Source organism: Penicillium robsamsonii (genome assembly GCF_028829455.1).
Source record: "Penicillium robsamsonii strain IBT 29466 chromosome Unknown utg000005l_segment0_segment0, whole genome shotgun sequence".
NCBI lineage: Eukaryota > Fungi > Ascomycota > Eurotiomycetes > Eurotiales > Aspergillaceae > Penicillium > Penicillium robsamsonii.
The window spans coordinates 198,092-215,160 of NW_026643223.1; the positions used below are offsets into that span (position 1 = coordinate 198,092).

Genomic DNA, 17,069 nt, shown 5'->3' on the forward strand with positions numbered 1-17,069 from the left:
TTTTGTTCTCTGATTCCGCAAGAGCTTTCTTTTGGGACAAAACATAAGAACGAGAAAGGAGAGCGCAAAGCCCTACAGGGACAGCAGGATCAGCCCAAGAAGAGAGAAAGAAGGAGATACAAAGTCAAGGACACAAGGAGAGAGACACTGGTGTTGAAAATCAGGGCCATCTTAATACTTCTACGTTGTATTCGCAACTGCGGAGCCTTCGTCATTAAGCTGCAAGGCCAAAGGCAACGCCGTCACTTGCAGTACTGGGGAACAGGGTCGATGCCTGAGGCAGACACCACTTTAATCCTGAGTCAAAGCCAAAAGCAGTCTCTGTTTTCTCTCGCATAAGGTACGACAGTACTCATACTGCAACTTTTGAAGTCCATTCTAGGCGTATCAAACATGTGAATTGTCTAATCCTTATCAATTCTTCAGACCAGCAGCTCTACAGGCCCCTGTTCTGCCGCGTCGTGAGATAACCAACCAATCATCTCACGTCCTCACCGGAAAAATTATTTATCCTCCCGAATTCCCGACCCACTCTCTTCCCTCAAAAACAGAAGGCGGTGAGAACCAAATAAACACTAGCCCTGTCCAGGCAGGTGCGTGCACGTGATTACGTGAGGATTCATAGTAGCTTAGAGGAGCTTCGACTGCGGCTCACCATGGAGCAATCAGCTCAAAACCCTATGCAGGGGTTACCTCATGGGAATTCCTCACTTCCTTCAGATTATTGGAGCACGCTTGATCCCACCTACCCCGATCCCGAGCAGCAGCTTCAGCAGCCGTCCCAACACCAACACCAACACCAACCTCAACAGCAGCACGATTCTGCATCGCAACAAACACCACTAGGTATTGGATGGGACCATCCTGTTTTTCAACAGCAACAGAGAGAGCTAGCCCCACGACCGGAGCCAAATCATGGGATCTACTCATCAGTGCACCAGCCTTGGCAGCAAACAAACCCTCTGCAACAGCCACCACAACGAGGATATGGGGCTTCGCCCCAGTATCAGATACATTCACAGAATCCTCATTTCCAGCAAGGACAGATACCATTTGACTCTCGTCCCCTGAGTGCCTCTGAATCTTCGGCATTTCCATCATTTCCCTACCAGCAAAATTACTTCCACCCTCAACACCCCCACATTTCAGTATCAGACACTTTCCCCGAAGCAACTACGCAACAAAGAATACAGCCACAGCCACATCAACAACCCCAGCCATCAATTTCTCCATACCCTTTACCTCAAGGCTACTCCTCAGAAATGCTCGTAAGTCGATCTGAATTGCCCTTCATGGTGACTCTGGCTCTAACTATAGGCAGCAAAACACAATTGATTTGACCAACGATTACCCTGACTCGGACCCAAATGTCACCATTAACCCTCAGTTCCTAAATTCCACCCCGCAGGCATTCAACCAACAGCAGTCTTCGTTGGCAAGCAACTTCCTTCAGGGAATTCCTGCAGACTTCCAACGACAAGGGAGTGAACAGTAAGTTTATGACTTTGGTTTATGTTTGTTCAAAGCATTGGCTGATTTTCTGAAGGACTAGGCTATTCAATTACTACCAGCATGATCTTTCAGTTCAGCCGCAAATGACACCAACTGGCAACTCAGTGCTTCCGCCTAGAGGTATGCCTAGACCAGTTGAAATCCATTACATTGCGATCAATACTGACTTTCATAGGACCACCAGTACCGCAAGTTGTAATCACGAATAAGAAGGGAGCCTATAACAACCAGAAAACAAAGAAGCCTTCTGCACAAGACCAAACGAGAACTATCTCTAACTCGGAAAGTGAAAGTTCGGATGAATCTGATCTTGAGATTGAAGCACCTGACGAGCCGTCTCCTATTCCTCCGATCCGCCCGACTGAGCCTGAGGCTGCAGCACAGTATGATACCCTCCAAGCCGTGTGGTCACCAAGGAACAAATGGCCTGGTCCTGAGAAGGTCAAGAATGCGCTGGTAGCCTACAAAGACGTTGTCAAATCATTGAGAGATGCGTGGAAGGAACAAGTTCAGGCTATGAAACTAGCCGAGAACCAAGACGACAACCAGAAAGCAACAATGCTCAAGGAAAAGGTCATTTCGCAACGTCGCACTATGGATAAAATTGCCACCACAACACTGGAAATGGGTCATCCCAATATTGTTGAGAAGTATGTATCCCTCTCCCCTCCCACCTATGCCCCCCCCCTTTTATCTGGCTGTGATGGTCACACAAACCCTGAATCTATTTGAGAACACCTATAAATATTCTTGGGAGCATTGGATATGACAGCACTGTCACGGGCTAGAATAAAGGGCCATCGCTCTATTCGCCGGTGGCAAGGCTTGATTATAGATGCGTGTTTTGGGCACATATAAGAATACTAGATGGAGCAAAAGGGTCCCAATCATACTGAGTCTCAGATATCCCCCTAGGAAGCTACCTGTGAGCCTCATTGAGGGGGATCACTCCTATCTAGAAATTGGCTCAAACTTACAGCTTTGTGTGGCAAAAACTTGAAACATTGACATAATCGAGCTCAAATGACTGATTGTTAATTTCATGTAGGCTGGGAGAGCACCCTATGGTTGTGGCAGCTCTATATTCCTTCTTGGTCGACCGTTTCCAGGCAGCAGACTTTGCTGGGACTCTGACTATTAACTTGCTAACGGTAAGTTTGACCTTGGTCTTCCTTTTATGTCGAATAAATTGACTAACATGGAATAAGCTCTTCTCGCGTTTCTCATCTTTAACGGAAGACATGATGCAGAAGACTAATCTTTCTAAATTGCTGCCCAAGTTTCTCAAAAAAGGCGACCAGCAGGTTAAGGATCTCACACAGAAGATCCTAGATAATGCCGCGGCCTCTACGAAGCGTAAGCAGGAGAGTGAAAAGCCCGCTAAAGAAGAGTCGACTCCAAGAGCTTCTTCAGCAGATCAACCTAAGGGAGACGCTGGAGTGAAGCGACCCCGTGAGGCGGATAGCAATCTGCAACCTGGCGCAAAACAAAGGGCAGTAACCAGCAACTTGAAGGATGTGAATAAACTTGCATCTACAGGCAATGGACAGGCTAAGGGAACACAAAGTAGTAAGCCAACCGGCGCTGCAGTTCTGCGCCCTAAACCCAATATCGTGGCCCCCAAGCCGACAAGTCTCTTTGGCACTTTAAGCTCAGCGTCAAAGAGACCCGGGACCACAAATGCGGATAGGGCTGCCGCCGCTGCCGCAGCAAAGCCAACGTATGTACCCACGAAGAGAGTATTTCCGAGATTCATCTGTATTAACATTTCAAATAGTGCTGCTTCCGAAAAGGAGAAGACACCAACCCCAAAGCCGTCTTTCTCTTTTGGTGACATTATGGCCGACTTGAACAAGCCAAAGCAGGCACCAACTCCCAAGCCGGTCGAAGACCAGCCCCCAGAGACTGAAGCTGAGCGCAAAAAGAGGTTACGTAAAGAAGAGCGCCGTAAACTTCGCGTGACCTGGAAGCCGGATGATGCTCTTACCGAAGTTCGACTATTCACCCATGATCCCGATGAAGAATTAGGCCCCGGCGATGGGTCATTACGTTCACGAGGAGACGTTAAAGGCGAAGGTAGCGTTCTTAAGCTTCATAAAGATATGGAGGAGCTAGAAGAAGAGGACCTTGGTGGTATCCGTGAGACCGTATTCCAAGATGGTTATACTTTTTCCAGTAGGTTATCCCCCCAACTATACCTCAAATTCTTATTGACCATCACAGTGATCGATTTCGATTTCGAGGAATCAAAAGACGGCAGTTTCATCAAACGCGGTGGCCCCCAGCTGCCAACGAGTCCCGAGAGGGAGGCTCAGGAGCATCGGGAATCTACTACCCTTATGGTCTTCTATACTTCTCCTGCCGACATGCCTGACACACCCAAGGAGCCACCGACTCCGGATCCCGACGAGATTGTTACCGAGGTATTGCCGTTTGGAGAGTTTCCCGACATGGTCAAGGTATGTCATACTTCTGATAGCAGTAAAACTCGACACTAACAAAAAAATTGCAGGCCCGCCAGGAACGTTATTACTCCTATATTAACCCCAAGCCTGCGGCTCCTCAACAAACCCAGCAACTGCAACAACCTACTCCCGGGGATAGTGGATTTGATATCTCCAATCTGCTCAAGATCATCCAGGGTGTGCCTGGACAGGCGCAGCCAATCCCGCTGCCACAAGCAACTCAACCCGGAGTCATGCCGGATCTCGAGAGGACCATCAACATGTTCCGTCAGCAACAACCTCAATCCCAGGTTCCCCCTCCACCAGTACCCACTTCTCAGCCCCAAGGCCTTGACTTCAACGCGATCTTGAACGTTATGAAACAAATGCAGGGGCCGCCTGCCTACTCCCAACCTCAGCAATCGCAATCAGCAATGGCACCCAACCTTGGCGCCATGATCGCACAATTCGGTGGGCAGAACCAACAAGTTGGTGCTCTTCCGTTCCAACAGCAAGGCTATGACTATGAAGACCCAGAGCGCAAGCGAGGCCGCGAGGGCAGTTATTATGACGACCAGTCCAACTCCGATTCATGGAGCCGCTCGAAACGAACCAGAGTTGGCACCAACGAGGCCAAGCCTGTAAGTGCACTACGGGGTCGGCATTTCATGATAAACAGTTAGCTAACTTTCAAAACAGTACAAGGTGGGACTCGTTGCTTGCAGATTCTGGGCCGAGGGCAAGTGTCGCAAAGGCGACAACTGCACTTTCCGCCACGATCCCCTCTAAATCACACGCCACATCTATCGTCACATAGTTCCTTTTCGACTAATACCCTTGTACTGCTGTTCTCTACATTGGTACAATCTCCCTTTCTCCTATCTATGCATTAATACCTTCATGGTTTCTTCCCTATCTTGTACTGGGTCATGGATATGCATTTTACGACAATTCTCTGGTTGGCGTTCATCGCACGGTTGCGTTTCATGGTCTGGGAGGTTAGCACATATCGATTCGTCCCCTGATTTTCAGAATCCTTTGCATGCCCCCCTGGGCTCAGGCGTTTTATTTTTTCTTTCTGTCTCGCCTTTGTTTCTCGCTTCGCGGATGCATTTAGTGAGGGGTCCCACACATGGGGGCTAATATCATGGCGCATGGATTGAGGACGATGACATAAATGTACAATTAGGATATCTTTATTTTTCACAGCCAAGAAATATCTTCAGCGTAATGATCTCTTTCATTTCTTTCTCTTAATGGTAGCATAAACTTCGGACTAATGATATAGGTCTCCCCGAGGCTGATTTTCATAAAACCCCTGGGCCGCTTAAATCGGAACTAATGGGAAACATCTACAATGGATTCATCTCAGTCCCTACGAGAAGCCTGTGATTCTCCAGATTCCCTTTTCGCCCGTTCGGACGAGGTACTGATTCGCCTTGCGTACAACGAGTTTCCAGAGGAAATTGACTATCTGCGGTGGGCATACTCCATCCGGGACGGTCCCTTGACCCCTCCTAGCACTCCATCTCCATCTTGCATTTTATACAATGAAGAGTATGATGAAGTGAATCGTACGCTTGTGGGGTTATTAGCACTCCGCTGGATCCATACGGATCAATACGAGACCTTCATCGGTTCACAAACATTCGCATCTCAACTAACGAGAGAGTCGTTTGACTGGATCCGCGATTTCTACACACAAATCATCACAGATGCGAATGCACTCTTTACCTTGATCACCTCAATAATCATCAATGATCTAGGAAAAGATCCGCACCTAGCATCCATGTGCTACGAAAAGACTGGTGTGAACGTCTCTACTCTCAACCACGACGCCATTCTCCTCGCGGCCTGTAAGGCCGGCCTAGTCCCATCGCTGGACAAGCTTCCAGACCAAGATAGAGACGATGTGTTCCAGGCGATTGAGCTCGGCGCAACTTTCAATTTTGGTCAACTGGCACAGGCAGAAAATGCACCGGCCTGTCTGTCCGGTCTACCCCGCATGAAAGTCCACGACCGCAGCTTCCGACTACGTTTCATGGAGCAACTGCTCGACATCGCCGGTGCGGCGGGCCACATGGACTGGACGTGTGCGAAGAAGCTCATCCAGCCTATCTTCGACTCGTACCGCAATGTCTATGATGTATGCGAGGGTGTCATCAAGGGCACTCTTACCGTCCGCAGTGGGTATGACTTGATATTGATTCGACGTGCAGAGTTTCTCCGCGATAGGGATGTGCGATCATTCAACGTGGAAGATAATCCAGAGGACCGAGCGTTGATGCGGTTGTTCTGTATGGGCAATGTGACTACCCAAGAAAAGGCGGTCTTGTATGAGGATGCGTGGCGTGCGCTGGAGGACCCGGTCAGGGAAACTCTGGCAAATGCTCTCAATCTAGACGGCCGGAGGAACGAGCCTGCTGTTCAGCCAACATATATCCCTGCTCTATTTGGCCGTATACAGGATGTGAATGCGCTGGTGTGTACCCTGCATTACCTTTCCCGGGTTATGAGTGCGACGAATGTTGCAGACCCTTCGGCGGTGGTTATTGAGCGGAGCGTGTATTCGGTCTTGAAGGACTTTGTTGAGAGTGATGGGTTCCAGGAAGATCCGACTATCTTGGAGGGGGTCGACGTGCCTGTTGGCGTGGTTGCTTTGACCACAGCCTCGCTTTGATGTGTCTTGTAGTTGATCATCAACAATTGAATAATTAGATTGAATGTTACTATTTTCGAGCTCAATTTCTAGTGTCCACACCGATTTTCTCAGAGAAGTCAGTTGACGAGGCCGTGTAGGCCAGGCGACCATTGAAGTCACCGTAGATGGGGGTTTCAATGTCATGCAGCGACATCGTGCCTTCGAACCCGATAAGATGGCTGGAGCACCTCAAGACCACCATGTCTACCTACCCCGAGGAGTATATGGATTGGCCCAAGTTGGAGCAACAGAATCACCTTACTGTAGGCAATGGAAAATAGATCGCTCAACAATGGACCAGATAAGCAGGCTCGTCAGACGTGAAATCTGCTCCCACTGCAAAACAGAAGCAGCCCGCAACTCGGCAGGACTTACTTGCTTGGCTAGATTTGATGACGGAGGAAGACACAGAGCTGATGGCTTGGGGCCTCATACCACACAACCAGAAATGGAAAGATGCATGTTCAGAGAAAAAAGAAACCCACCGGAGGAGACTAAGGATAAAAGAATTGGAATTCGCCCACTGATGGGATGTGAAGATTGATGTCCAAAGAATTGTGGAAAGTCAACATCCTTTACCGCCCTTCTCTTACACAACCGACTTTAGAAGCTGAAGTTGTTCACCAACGTTCATTTACTAGCATCAGCTTGAACTGCGGTAAATCCCAAACAATTCGCTTGATCTACCAAAATCCATCAACATGACCTCTAAGTCAGACATCAATTTTGCTACATACAATCACCTCATTGTTGTCTGCTGCCATGCCATTTACACCGGAGGTTCACATCTGGGAGCCTCAGAGAACGAGTGGTTAGTGGGATCAGAATAAGCTCTTTATATGGATGATAGCATCTGATGCACCGAGCAGGCTGATTGAGCCCTTCCAAAAAAGAGAAACACCCACATTTATCGATCATGTCAAAGCCGGATTGAAAGCTCTAGCAGAAGACTCCCATAGCTTGCTTGTGTTCTCTGGGTAAGAGTTTATCATTATATTCCTTTCAGGTTTTTTTTGTTAATCCATCGCATAGCGGGCCAACCAAGAAGCCTAGAACTGAGCTCAGCGAAGGTCAATCTTACCTTGTAAGGCACCCGAACTCCCTACAATCGATCACCCAGAAAGCTCATGTGTAGCAATATCCAGAATCTGGCCAGAGATAACAACTACTTTCAAAACATGTCCACTATCTCTACAATTGACCCATCGAGAGTCATCGCAGAAACCAACGCCACAGATTCATATCAAAACCTACTGTTCTCTTTAATACAGTTCCGGGTATACACAGGCGTTTATCCACAGACAGTCACAATCGTGACGCATGAGTTTAAACGCGCTCGATTCATGCAATGTCACTTTCCAGCTGTGGGTCTTGTGCCTATTGGTCCGGAGCAAGAATATTATACGCACAAAGCCGCTGTGATAGGTATCAATCCACCAGCGGAAGTCACTCCACCAGAAACCTTGACTCAAGGCGAGGCTATGAATGGGATTGGGCTTTGGAAGGAAGATCTCTACGGAGTGAACCCGGACCTGGTAGGAAAAAGGGTGAGACGAGGCTGGTCCACTGGAATGGAGCACGATGTGTTCTTCGATCTGGGACTGGAAAATGTGGTGTTGGATCTACTCCGCTATGATGGAGGTGATCATTGCAATAAGTGGTTCCCGAAGCGAGAGAGGTTGCCTTGGTCTTATACCAGACATAGTACAACCAAGGGGCATTGATTTTGATTGATATCAACAGTTCTGATATGATATGGGGAAGAAGTCCTTGATCCTTTCCTGAAACGCCAATCCATAGTATCCTTCGTATTTGGTCATAATGTGCCACCGAGAGCTTAATCCGCCAGCCGGTAGCTGACCAGAGTCCCAACTCGGTGATTGTTTGTGCTGAAGCTCCTTAGTTGGACCTTCTCTGCATTCTTGATTTCCTTGGCATCGCTGTCGCCCCATTCCACGGGCACGTCTGAATCGGCGTCGGCATAGACAAGTACATTGAAGGTGCAGTCGCCATCAAGGACGGGGAGGAAGGTGACAGAGGCCGTAATTTGGCGAAAGATGGCTTGGATCTCCTCCTGAATTTGCTTTTCTGTCTTCTCAATGGGTTCGGAGGGTTTTGCATCTCTTTAAGACACAAAGATGTTGGATTAGTGGGATGATCAATATAGTCTCACAGTGAACAGACTTACCCCGATGCACTGTTCTCTTTATCGCTGGCTCTCTGTGAGCTCTTGCTTTTGGATTGCTTGCTGAAGATTTCGATCTATTCCGTCACCTTATAGTTAGCCACAGACTCAGATAAGAGTGTCGAATGCATACGTCAAATTGCCATCTCTCCACATGTTCACCGGTCTCCTTGCTCGTGATAACCACCACAAGCTTCGAGATCTTTCCTCCTTGCATCCATTCCTTCAACTGGGACATGATCTTCTTGATGTAGGCTTTGACCTGGTCGTCGGCCGAAACTGCTATGAGGTTAGGGTTGTTGACGCTGATTAAGAAGAACACGGTTCACGAACCCAGCATATTGAGGCCATATTTTTTAATCCTATCGCCAATTAGCTCGCTGTACGGTAGTGGACAAAGTTGAGAGGGCATACTTACGTTGTGAAATCCTCGGGAGGATAGACTCCTCGTTGGAAACTGAACACCCAATGCGATCAGCCAGTGCCTTGGACTGAGTACGAGTAGCAACTTACAGGATTGAATTAATCGAGTATTCAAACTGAGCCTGTTAGTACTGGAACATCATTGACGTAACTAAAATGGCAACTCACGAATTCGGAGACAAGCTTGGCCGATCCTGTTATCTTGTAAGCTTTTGTACAGCCACAACTACATAAGTAGACGATGAGTATGAACCTTTGATTGATAGCTTGTGCACCTTTGACTTTTCCTTGGGTTCCGGCATGACGAGCTTGTAGATGCTTTGAAGTTGAAAGAAAGATAGAGCTTTGTTTATGTCGAGTGGTCGCCGCAGCAATAAAAAGTCACCGCCCGCGCGTCCGTTTTTTCTCCGCAAATCGTGACTAGACTAACCAGCACTGAAGCGCTAATTGCCCCGCGGATATACTTTGATTCGACGCTTGCATATAATCAGCCCCTCCTATGCCACCGCAGATTTCCCAATGCGAGGATGTCTGCAGTTAGGCCGATGGCTGAGCGCAGCGCCGAGATGCCAGGCCGCGAGCCTCCGACCACCAACTGTCTTTTCTTCGTATAGGTACGAAAGGGGTTTCTCTACTACCACACTTTACTATGCACGTCCAAAAAACACGCACTTAAAACTGGACGTAAACCTCGAGAAGAGAATTGCTGCGATCCCAATTGAACGTTTTCGCAATTTCTGCATCGTTGCACACGTTGACCACGGCAAGAGCACGCTTTCCGACCGATTACTCGAATTGACGGGCACAATTCAACCGGGCACGAACAAGCAAGTTTTGGACAAACTTGATGTCGAGCGAGAACGAGGAATTACGGTCAAAGCACAGACATGTACCATGATTTACAACCATAAAGGCGAGGATTATTTGTTACATTTGGTCGATACACCTGGCCATGTGGACTTCCGTGCTGAGGTGTCGCGAAGTTATGCCAGTTGCGGTGGAGCAATCCTTCTGGTTGATGCCAGCCAGGGTGTTCAGGCGCAGACAGTTGCCAATTTCTACTTGGCCTTTGCGCAAGGCCTCGAGTTGATTCCCATTCTCAACAAGGTTGATCTCCCCTCGTCGGACCCAGAGCGGGCTCTGGAGCAGATAAGAAACACATTCGAGATTGATACAGAAAACGCGGTGATGGTCTCGGCAAAGACTGGATTGAATGTTCCAGCTGTGCTACCGACGGTGGTGGAGAAGATCCCTGCGTAGGTTTAATCAGTGGCTTCCCAAAATGCTGTTCTTTTGCTAACTGTATGCTAGACCTATCGGCGATTCCACTAAACCACTTCGTATGCTCCTCGTGGATTCCTGGTACGACTCTTACAAGGGCGTGATCCTGTTGGTCCGTGTTTTCGACGGTGAGGTGCGTGCAGGCCAGCAACTTATATCATTCGTTACCGGTCTCAAATACTTCGTCGGTGAAGTCGGCATCATGTATCCGACCGAGACCGCGCAAAGTTCTCTCCGTGCAGGTCAGGTTGGGTACATCTACTTCAACCCGGGCATGAAGCGGAGTAAGGAGGCCAAGATTGGCGATACCTTCACCAAAGTTGGGTTTGAAAAGATCGTCGAGCCTTTGCCTGGATTCGAAGAGCCCAAATCAATGGTCTTTGTGGCTGTCTACCCAGTGAATGCAGATCTCTTCGAGCACCTGGAGGACAGCATCAACCAGCTGGTCTTGAACGATCGAAGCATTACAGTACAGAAAGAGTCTTCCGAGGCTTTAGGCGCCGGTTTCCGTATGGGCTTTTTGGGAACTCTTCACTGCTCCGTGTTTGAAGACCGCCTACGACAGGAGCACGGCGCCAGCATCATCATTACTCCGCCCTCCGTCCCAGTCAAGGTCGTGTGGAAAGATGGCACCGAAGAAATCGTCACCAATCCTGCTAAATTCCCCGATGATGATAGTGTACGACTCAAAGTTGCCGAGGTTCAAGAGCCGTATGTTTTGGCCACTCTGACATTCCCAGAAGAATATTTGGGAAAGGTGATTGAGCTTTGCGAGGCCAATCGTGGCGAGCAAATAAGCATTGAATATTTCACAGCGACTCAGGTCATCATGAAGTACGAGTTGCCTCTCGCCCATTTGGTTGACGATTTCTTTGGAAAATTGAAAGGAGGTACCAAAGGCTATGCCAGTTTGGACTACGAAGAATCTGCATGGCGAGCCGGCAACATTGTCAGGCTACAACTCTTGGTCAACAAAGAGCCAGTGGATGCTGTAACGCGGATTATGCACTCGACCCAGGTAAACCGACAAGGCAGAATCTGGGTCACCAAGTTCAAGGAGCATGTTGACCGACAGCTTTTCGAGATCATCATCCAGGCTGCTGTTGGTAAGAAAATCATTGCTCGTGAGACTATCAAGCCTTACCGAAAGGATGTCCTGGCAAAATTGCATGCTAGTGATGTAAGTCGGCGACGAAAGCTGCTTGAGAAGCAGAAAGAAGGCCGCAAAAGGTTGCGAGCAGTTGGAAATGTGGTGATTGAGCATAAAGCTTTCCAGGCATTCTTGTCGAAATAAGCGTGTAAATTAGCAACCAAATACACTGTATAACATTATTTTTGAGATATCCCAAGGTCTTTTTTGTATAGAGACAATTCCTATACAAACCTGCAAGCCATACCGGCGGTGAGAGCTTGACCGGCAGAAAAAAAGTTCATGTCAAACCCCGCCATACAACTTCTTCCTCTGCTCATTCTCAATTCACTTCATTGTGTCTAAACCGTCTCATTCAAGATCTGTGGCTCTTGATCGTGGATAGACCAACGTAATACAGGAGTTAATTCTTCGACGAGCCTGAAATCTTGTTACTGGCGGCTGAAGTCCGCCTATGCCGATCGCATCGCCTTGAGTCACCCTGCCATGCTCCGTATTTGACCACGGCCATGCAGCCTCCAGAGGGTGCGCAGGTAGACCTGGGCAAGGCCCAGGTTATTGACAGCGTTCCCAAAGTCATCAAGGAATTGAAATTTGGTGTCCTGTACGCAGTTCATTCACATGTGCTTGTCACAAGCGTTTGTCGCAGATCTGATCGCTAATCTAGACTTATGTTTCCAGAACCAACGATGACATTGTCGGCCAAGCAGTAGTGGAAGTTTCCGACCGAAAGTTTTTCGACTTGGATCAGACCCGAACGGTTGTTGCGAATGGACCTCTCGATCAGCGTATGGGTATCTCGAACAAAACCGACTCTTGCGCAACATGTGGAAATAATCTCAAAGACTGCAACGGTCATTTCGGACATGTGAGACTGGTCCTACCCGCTTTCCACGTCGGTTACTTCAAGCGCGTCATTTCCATCCTTCAAGAAATTTGCAAAGAATGTTCGAACATTTTGCTTCCCGAGGCGGAGCGCCGTTCCTTCCTTCGCGAAATGCGCCGACCGGGTCTTGATAACCTACGTCGGACGCAAATCGCAAAGCGCATCAACGAACGGTGTCGGAAAACCCGTGAATGCACATACTGCGGAGCGATCAATGGTGTGGTGAAGAAGACTGGAACAAGCGCTCTGAAGATCACCCACGACAAATTCCGTGCGTTCAATGTCTCGGTTTCCGTCAAAAAGCAAACGCCGATCAGCAAGGATGTGTTTGATAACTCTTTCCTCGAGGCAAGAGGCGCAAACCCAGAGGTCGAAAAACACTTCAAAAAGGCGCAGGATGACATGAACCCACTTCGCGTTCTTAAGCTATTCAAGAAAATGTCTGACTCTGACTGTGAATTGATTGGCATGAATCCAAAGGAGGCTCGTCCGGAGATGTTCCTGTGGCAATTTATCCCAGCTCCACCAGTTTGTATTCGACCTTCAGTGGGACAAGATGGTGCATCTACAGAAGATGACTTGACCGCCAAGCTGGGTGACATTGTGCAGAGCAATATCAATCTCAAGAATGCCCTGCTTAAGGGCGCTCCAGTTCAGACAATCATGGAGTGCTGGGACTACATGCAGCTTCAAATTGCTGTCTATATCAACAGTGATGTGCCTGGACTTAACAAAGCTGATCTCGGAAAGCCAATCCGAGGCTTCGTCCAACGTTTGAAGGGAAAGCAAGGTCGGTTCCGTGGAAATCTGTCAGGAAAACGTGTTGATTTCTCTGGGCGAACTGTCATTTCACCCGATCCAAATTTGCGTGTTGATGAGGTCGCTGTTCCGGAGCTGGTGGCAAAGAACATGACTTATCCCGAACTAGTGACCAGATACAACAAGGAGAAACTGCAGCAACGGATTTGCAACGGAAGCAACAAATGGCCCGGAGCGAACTTGATTGTCAAGAAAGGAACCGGATTCAGACAGATGTTGAAATACAGTAACACTCAACGGATGGCTGATCAGCTGCAAGAAGGCGATTTGGTTGAGCGTCATCTCGAAGACGGCGACATTGTGTTGTTCAATCGACAGCCTTCTCTCCACAAGCTCAGTATTCTATCTCATTTTGCCAAAATCCGACCCCATAGGACTTTCCGATTGAACGAGTGTGTCTGCAACCCTTACAACGCCGATTTCGACGGAGATGAGATGAACCTTCACGTGCCGCAGACCGAAGAAGCCCGAGCAGAAGCAATGGAGCTAATGGGTGTTAAGAACAACTTGGCGACACCCAAAAACGGAGAGCCTATCATTTCTGCCATCCAGGATTTCATCAGTGCCGCCTACGTGTTGAGTAGCAAAGACAACTTCTACGATCGTGCTTCCTTCACCCAGATTTGTCTCTATATGCTTGGCCCTGAAACAAGATTCGATCTCCCGCCACCATCAATCTTGAAGCCTCAGATGATGTGGACTGGCAAACAAGTCTTCAACATTCTTATGCACCCCAACTCATCCGACCCCGTTTTGGTTAACCTGGACGCCGCATGCCGTGAGTTCAAGATGCCGAAGGATGGTCGTCCCAAGGACTTGGACCCCAATGATGGCTGGTTGGTCATCCGTAACTCGGAGGTCATGTGTGGTGTGATGGACAAGTCTACGATTGGTTCTGGAAAGAAAGACAACGTTTTCTACATTATGCTGAGAGATTTCGGCCCACCGGCAGCAGCCGAGGGCATGAACCGTCTGTCAAAACTGTCCGCCCGGTGGTTCACCAACATCGGTTTCTCAATTGGTATCGGAGATGTCTACCCTAGTGCAGGGCTCGTTCAGTCGAAAAACGATCTTGTTGAGGCAGCGTACTCGCAGTGTGACGAAGTCATTGCTAAATACAAGGCGGGCACTCTGGAGAAATATCCTGGATGTGACGAATTGCAGACCATGGAGAATCAGATCTCTGGTATTCTCAGTAAGGTCCGTCAGCAAGCTGGTGACGAGTGTATTAGGCAACTGAGCAAGTATAACTCGCCCCTGATCATGGCCACTTCTGGATCCAAGGGTTCTAGTATCAACGTGTCCCAGATGGTTGCCCTTGTCGGTCAACAAATTATCGGTGGTCAGCGTGTACAGGATGGTTTCCAGGATCGTACCCTACCGCATTTCCCCAAGAACGCACGACAGCCCCCATCGAAGGGTTTCGTTCGCAACAGTTTCTTCTCTGGGCTGGAGCCCCCAGAGTTCATTTTCCACGCTATGTCCGGTCGTGAAGGTCTGGTCGATACAGCTGTCAAGACTGCCGAGACTGGTTACATGTCTCGTCGTCTGATGAAGTCCCTCGAAGATCTGTCATCGATGTACGATGACACGGTTCGTAACTCTTCTGCAGCCATCGTTCAATTCCAGTATGGTGACGACAAGTTGGATCCTGTGGATATGGAGGGTAAAGCTAAACCCGTCCACTTCGACCGAACCTTTATTCACTCAGAATCTACTACATACAACAACGACGAGCGAAGCTTGTTGCCGAATGAAATGATGGAAGTTTGCGAACAGATGCTTTCAAAGGAGCGCGCGAAGTTAAACCGCAAGGACTTGCTCGGCAATGACCTGGCGTACATGGACCGCAGTGATCACGGTATCGATCAGTTCGAGAGTGCCCGTGATTTCCTTGACTCAATTCAAGAGTACGTGCAAAAGAGAGCCGACAAATTGATCTCTCGAGGTGGCGATATCGACCCGTCCGACCAGCGGAGCCGTAAGGGCTTGGATCATACGGGCAAACTGACGGATACCACACTGAGGGCTTTCATCACTGCTTGTCTGCTGAAATACAAGAAGGCCCAGGTTGAACCCGGCCATGCTGTGGGTGCCGTTGGTGCCCAGTCCATTGGTGAGCCCGGAACGCAAATGACTCTGAAAACTTTCCATTTCGCTGGTGTTGCCGGAATGAGTATCACGCAGGGTGTACCTCGTATCAAGGAAATCATTAACGCCTCAAAGGAGATCAGTACTCCCGTCGTGGCTTGCGAATTGGTCAACAAAGAAAGCACCATTGCTGCCCGCATTGTGAAGGGGCGCATTGAGAAGACGTTCCTTAGTGACGTGATCCACTCTATTACGGAAGTTTGGTCCCCCGATGATGCCTACTTGAAGGTTGTTCTGAACTGGAAAACGATCGAGGATTTGGCACTGGAGATCACGACGCCGCAGATCGTTGAAGCGATCAAGACCAACAAGCGCTTCAAAGGAAGCGATCTCAAATTCTCGTGCAAGCAAGCCTCAATCAAGGTCCACATGGATCTTGATCCGGCCAGCAAGGCATCTCTTTCTAAGACGGAGATTGCCGCCACGAGCATTGATCCCTTCCTCCGCTTGAAGCATTTGAAGCGTATCCTTCCTAGCATCCAAATCCTGGGCCACCCACGTGCCACCCGAGCTATCATTCGCACGGACGAGACCTCAACCACGAACACTTTGCTTGTGGAAGGCTACGGATTGAGGGAGTGTATGACTACAATGGGTGTGGACGGTCGCCGCACCAGGACCAACAACATTATGGAGGCGCGAGATGTTCTGGGTATTGAAGCCGCTCGAAGCACGATTGTCGTCGAAATCAGTGAAGTCATGAAGGACATGGACATTGATCCTCGTCACATGCAGCTTCTGGCCGACGTGATGACCTACAAGGGTGAAGTGCTCGGTATTACGCGTTTCGGTCTGGCTAAGATGCGTGACTCGGTGCTTCAGCTTGCTTCGTTCGAGAAGACTGCGGATCACCTTTTCGACGCCGGTGGTCTCGGTCGCACCGATCTCATTGAGGGTGTATCGGAATGTATCATCATGGGCAAGACAGTGTCACTGGGTACAGGTGCTATGGAGGTTGTGCGTAAGCTGAACTTCTACCAAGGCCAGATTGGTCCACGAAAGACGGTCTTTGAAGATGCTTGGACTGAATATTGTGAGGTGCCTTTGACCAGGAGACCTAAGAGGAAGGTCTGATGAAGCTCTGTGACTCTGTGACACTGTGCATTAATTTCGGCGTTAAGAATTTGGCCTGGACAAGGCTTGTACATGTACTTGGGAGACTAATTCTTCTAGCGGGTGAATTTCATTGACGATATGATCAATAGTTTCTTTTTTTTATTCCTCTTTGGCCTCTATATGAAATGTTAGGGCTATATAAAGAAAAGCTTCGTACTTTCGTACTCCCCGTGTATAGATAGCCACCAAGGTCAGACCTATCACAATTCTACCAAAAAACAAAAAGCTGGGGTGTGTACAGACGTGAAGCTAATTTTCAACACGACTATAGAAAAATCGAAGGACGAGCTTCTCAGGTTATATTCAAATCAACCTTTTTTACACAAAGAAGTTCACATCCCCCAACGGCCGGAATGTCTCGGATTCCAAGAGGCCTACCTACAAGTACTGAAATACCAAAT

The 17,069-nt window shown here is 48.6% G+C and overlaps 5 protein-coding genes across 5 annotated transcripts; 4 read left to right on the plus strand and 1 right to left on the minus strand.

Annotated features, from left to right (window-relative positions):
* Nucleotides 1-656: 656 nt before the first annotated feature.
* N7447_008096 (uncharacterized protein) lies at nucleotides 657-4,745 on the plus strand (the record flags this gene model as incomplete). The annotated part of the gene is made up of 10 exons (XM_057232358.1): nucleotides 657-1,268; nucleotides 1,322-1,491; nucleotides 1,547-1,632; nucleotides 1,688-2,162; nucleotides 2,561-2,663; nucleotides 2,721-3,232; nucleotides 3,290-3,687; nucleotides 3,736-3,971; nucleotides 4,025-4,597; nucleotides 4,656-4,745. 10 exons carry the CDS (start codon nucleotides 657-659, stop codon nucleotides 4,743-4,745), a joined length of 3,255 nt encoding a protein of 1,084 aa, XP_057081900.1.
* A 568-nt stretch (nucleotides 4,746-5,313) lies between these two features.
* N7447_008097 (uncharacterized protein) lies at nucleotides 5,314-6,636 on the plus strand (the record flags this gene model as incomplete). The annotated part of the gene is made up of 1 exon (XM_057232359.1): nucleotides 5,314-6,636. One exon carries the CDS (start codon nucleotides 5,314-5,316, stop codon nucleotides 6,634-6,636), a length of 1,323 nt encoding a protein of 440 aa, XP_057081901.1.
* Nucleotides 6,637-7,358: 722 nt separating this feature from the next.
* On the plus strand, nucleotides 7,359-8,381 carry N7447_008098 (DUF218 domain protein; the record flags this gene model as incomplete). Its single annotated transcript, XM_057232360.1, has 4 exons — nucleotides 7,359-7,468; nucleotides 7,527-7,634; nucleotides 7,690-7,741; nucleotides 7,803-8,381. The coding sequence occupies 4 exons, from the start codon at nucleotides 7,359-7,361 to the stop codon at nucleotides 8,379-8,381; spliced, it is 849 nt and encodes a 282-aa protein (XP_057081902.1).
* A 113-nt stretch (nucleotides 8,382-8,494) lies between these two features.
* Nucleotides 8,495-9,567, minus strand: N7447_008099 (spindle checkpoint protein MAD2; the record flags this gene model as incomplete). Its single annotated transcript, XM_057232361.1, has 8 exons — nucleotides 8,495-8,780; nucleotides 8,846-8,919; nucleotides 8,976-9,121; nucleotides 9,176-9,204; nucleotides 9,261-9,299; nucleotides 9,356-9,381; nucleotides 9,434-9,459; nucleotides 9,519-9,567. The coding sequence occupies 8 exons, from the start codon at nucleotides 9,565-9,567 to the stop codon at nucleotides 8,495-8,497; spliced, it is 675 nt and encodes a 224-aa protein (XP_057081903.1).
* Nucleotides 9,568-9,784: 217 nt separating this feature from the next.
* Nucleotides 9,785-16,626, plus strand: N7447_008100 (DNA-directed RNA polymerase III core subunit RPO31; the record flags this gene model as incomplete). Its single annotated transcript, XM_057232362.1, has 4 exons — nucleotides 9,785-10,521; nucleotides 10,577-11,726; nucleotides 12,212-12,300; nucleotides 12,378-16,626. 4 exons carry the CDS (start codon nucleotides 9,785-9,787, stop codon nucleotides 16,624-16,626), a joined length of 6,225 nt encoding a protein of 2,074 aa, XP_057081904.1.
* Between the last annotated feature and the right edge of the window lie 443 nt (nucleotides 16,627-17,069).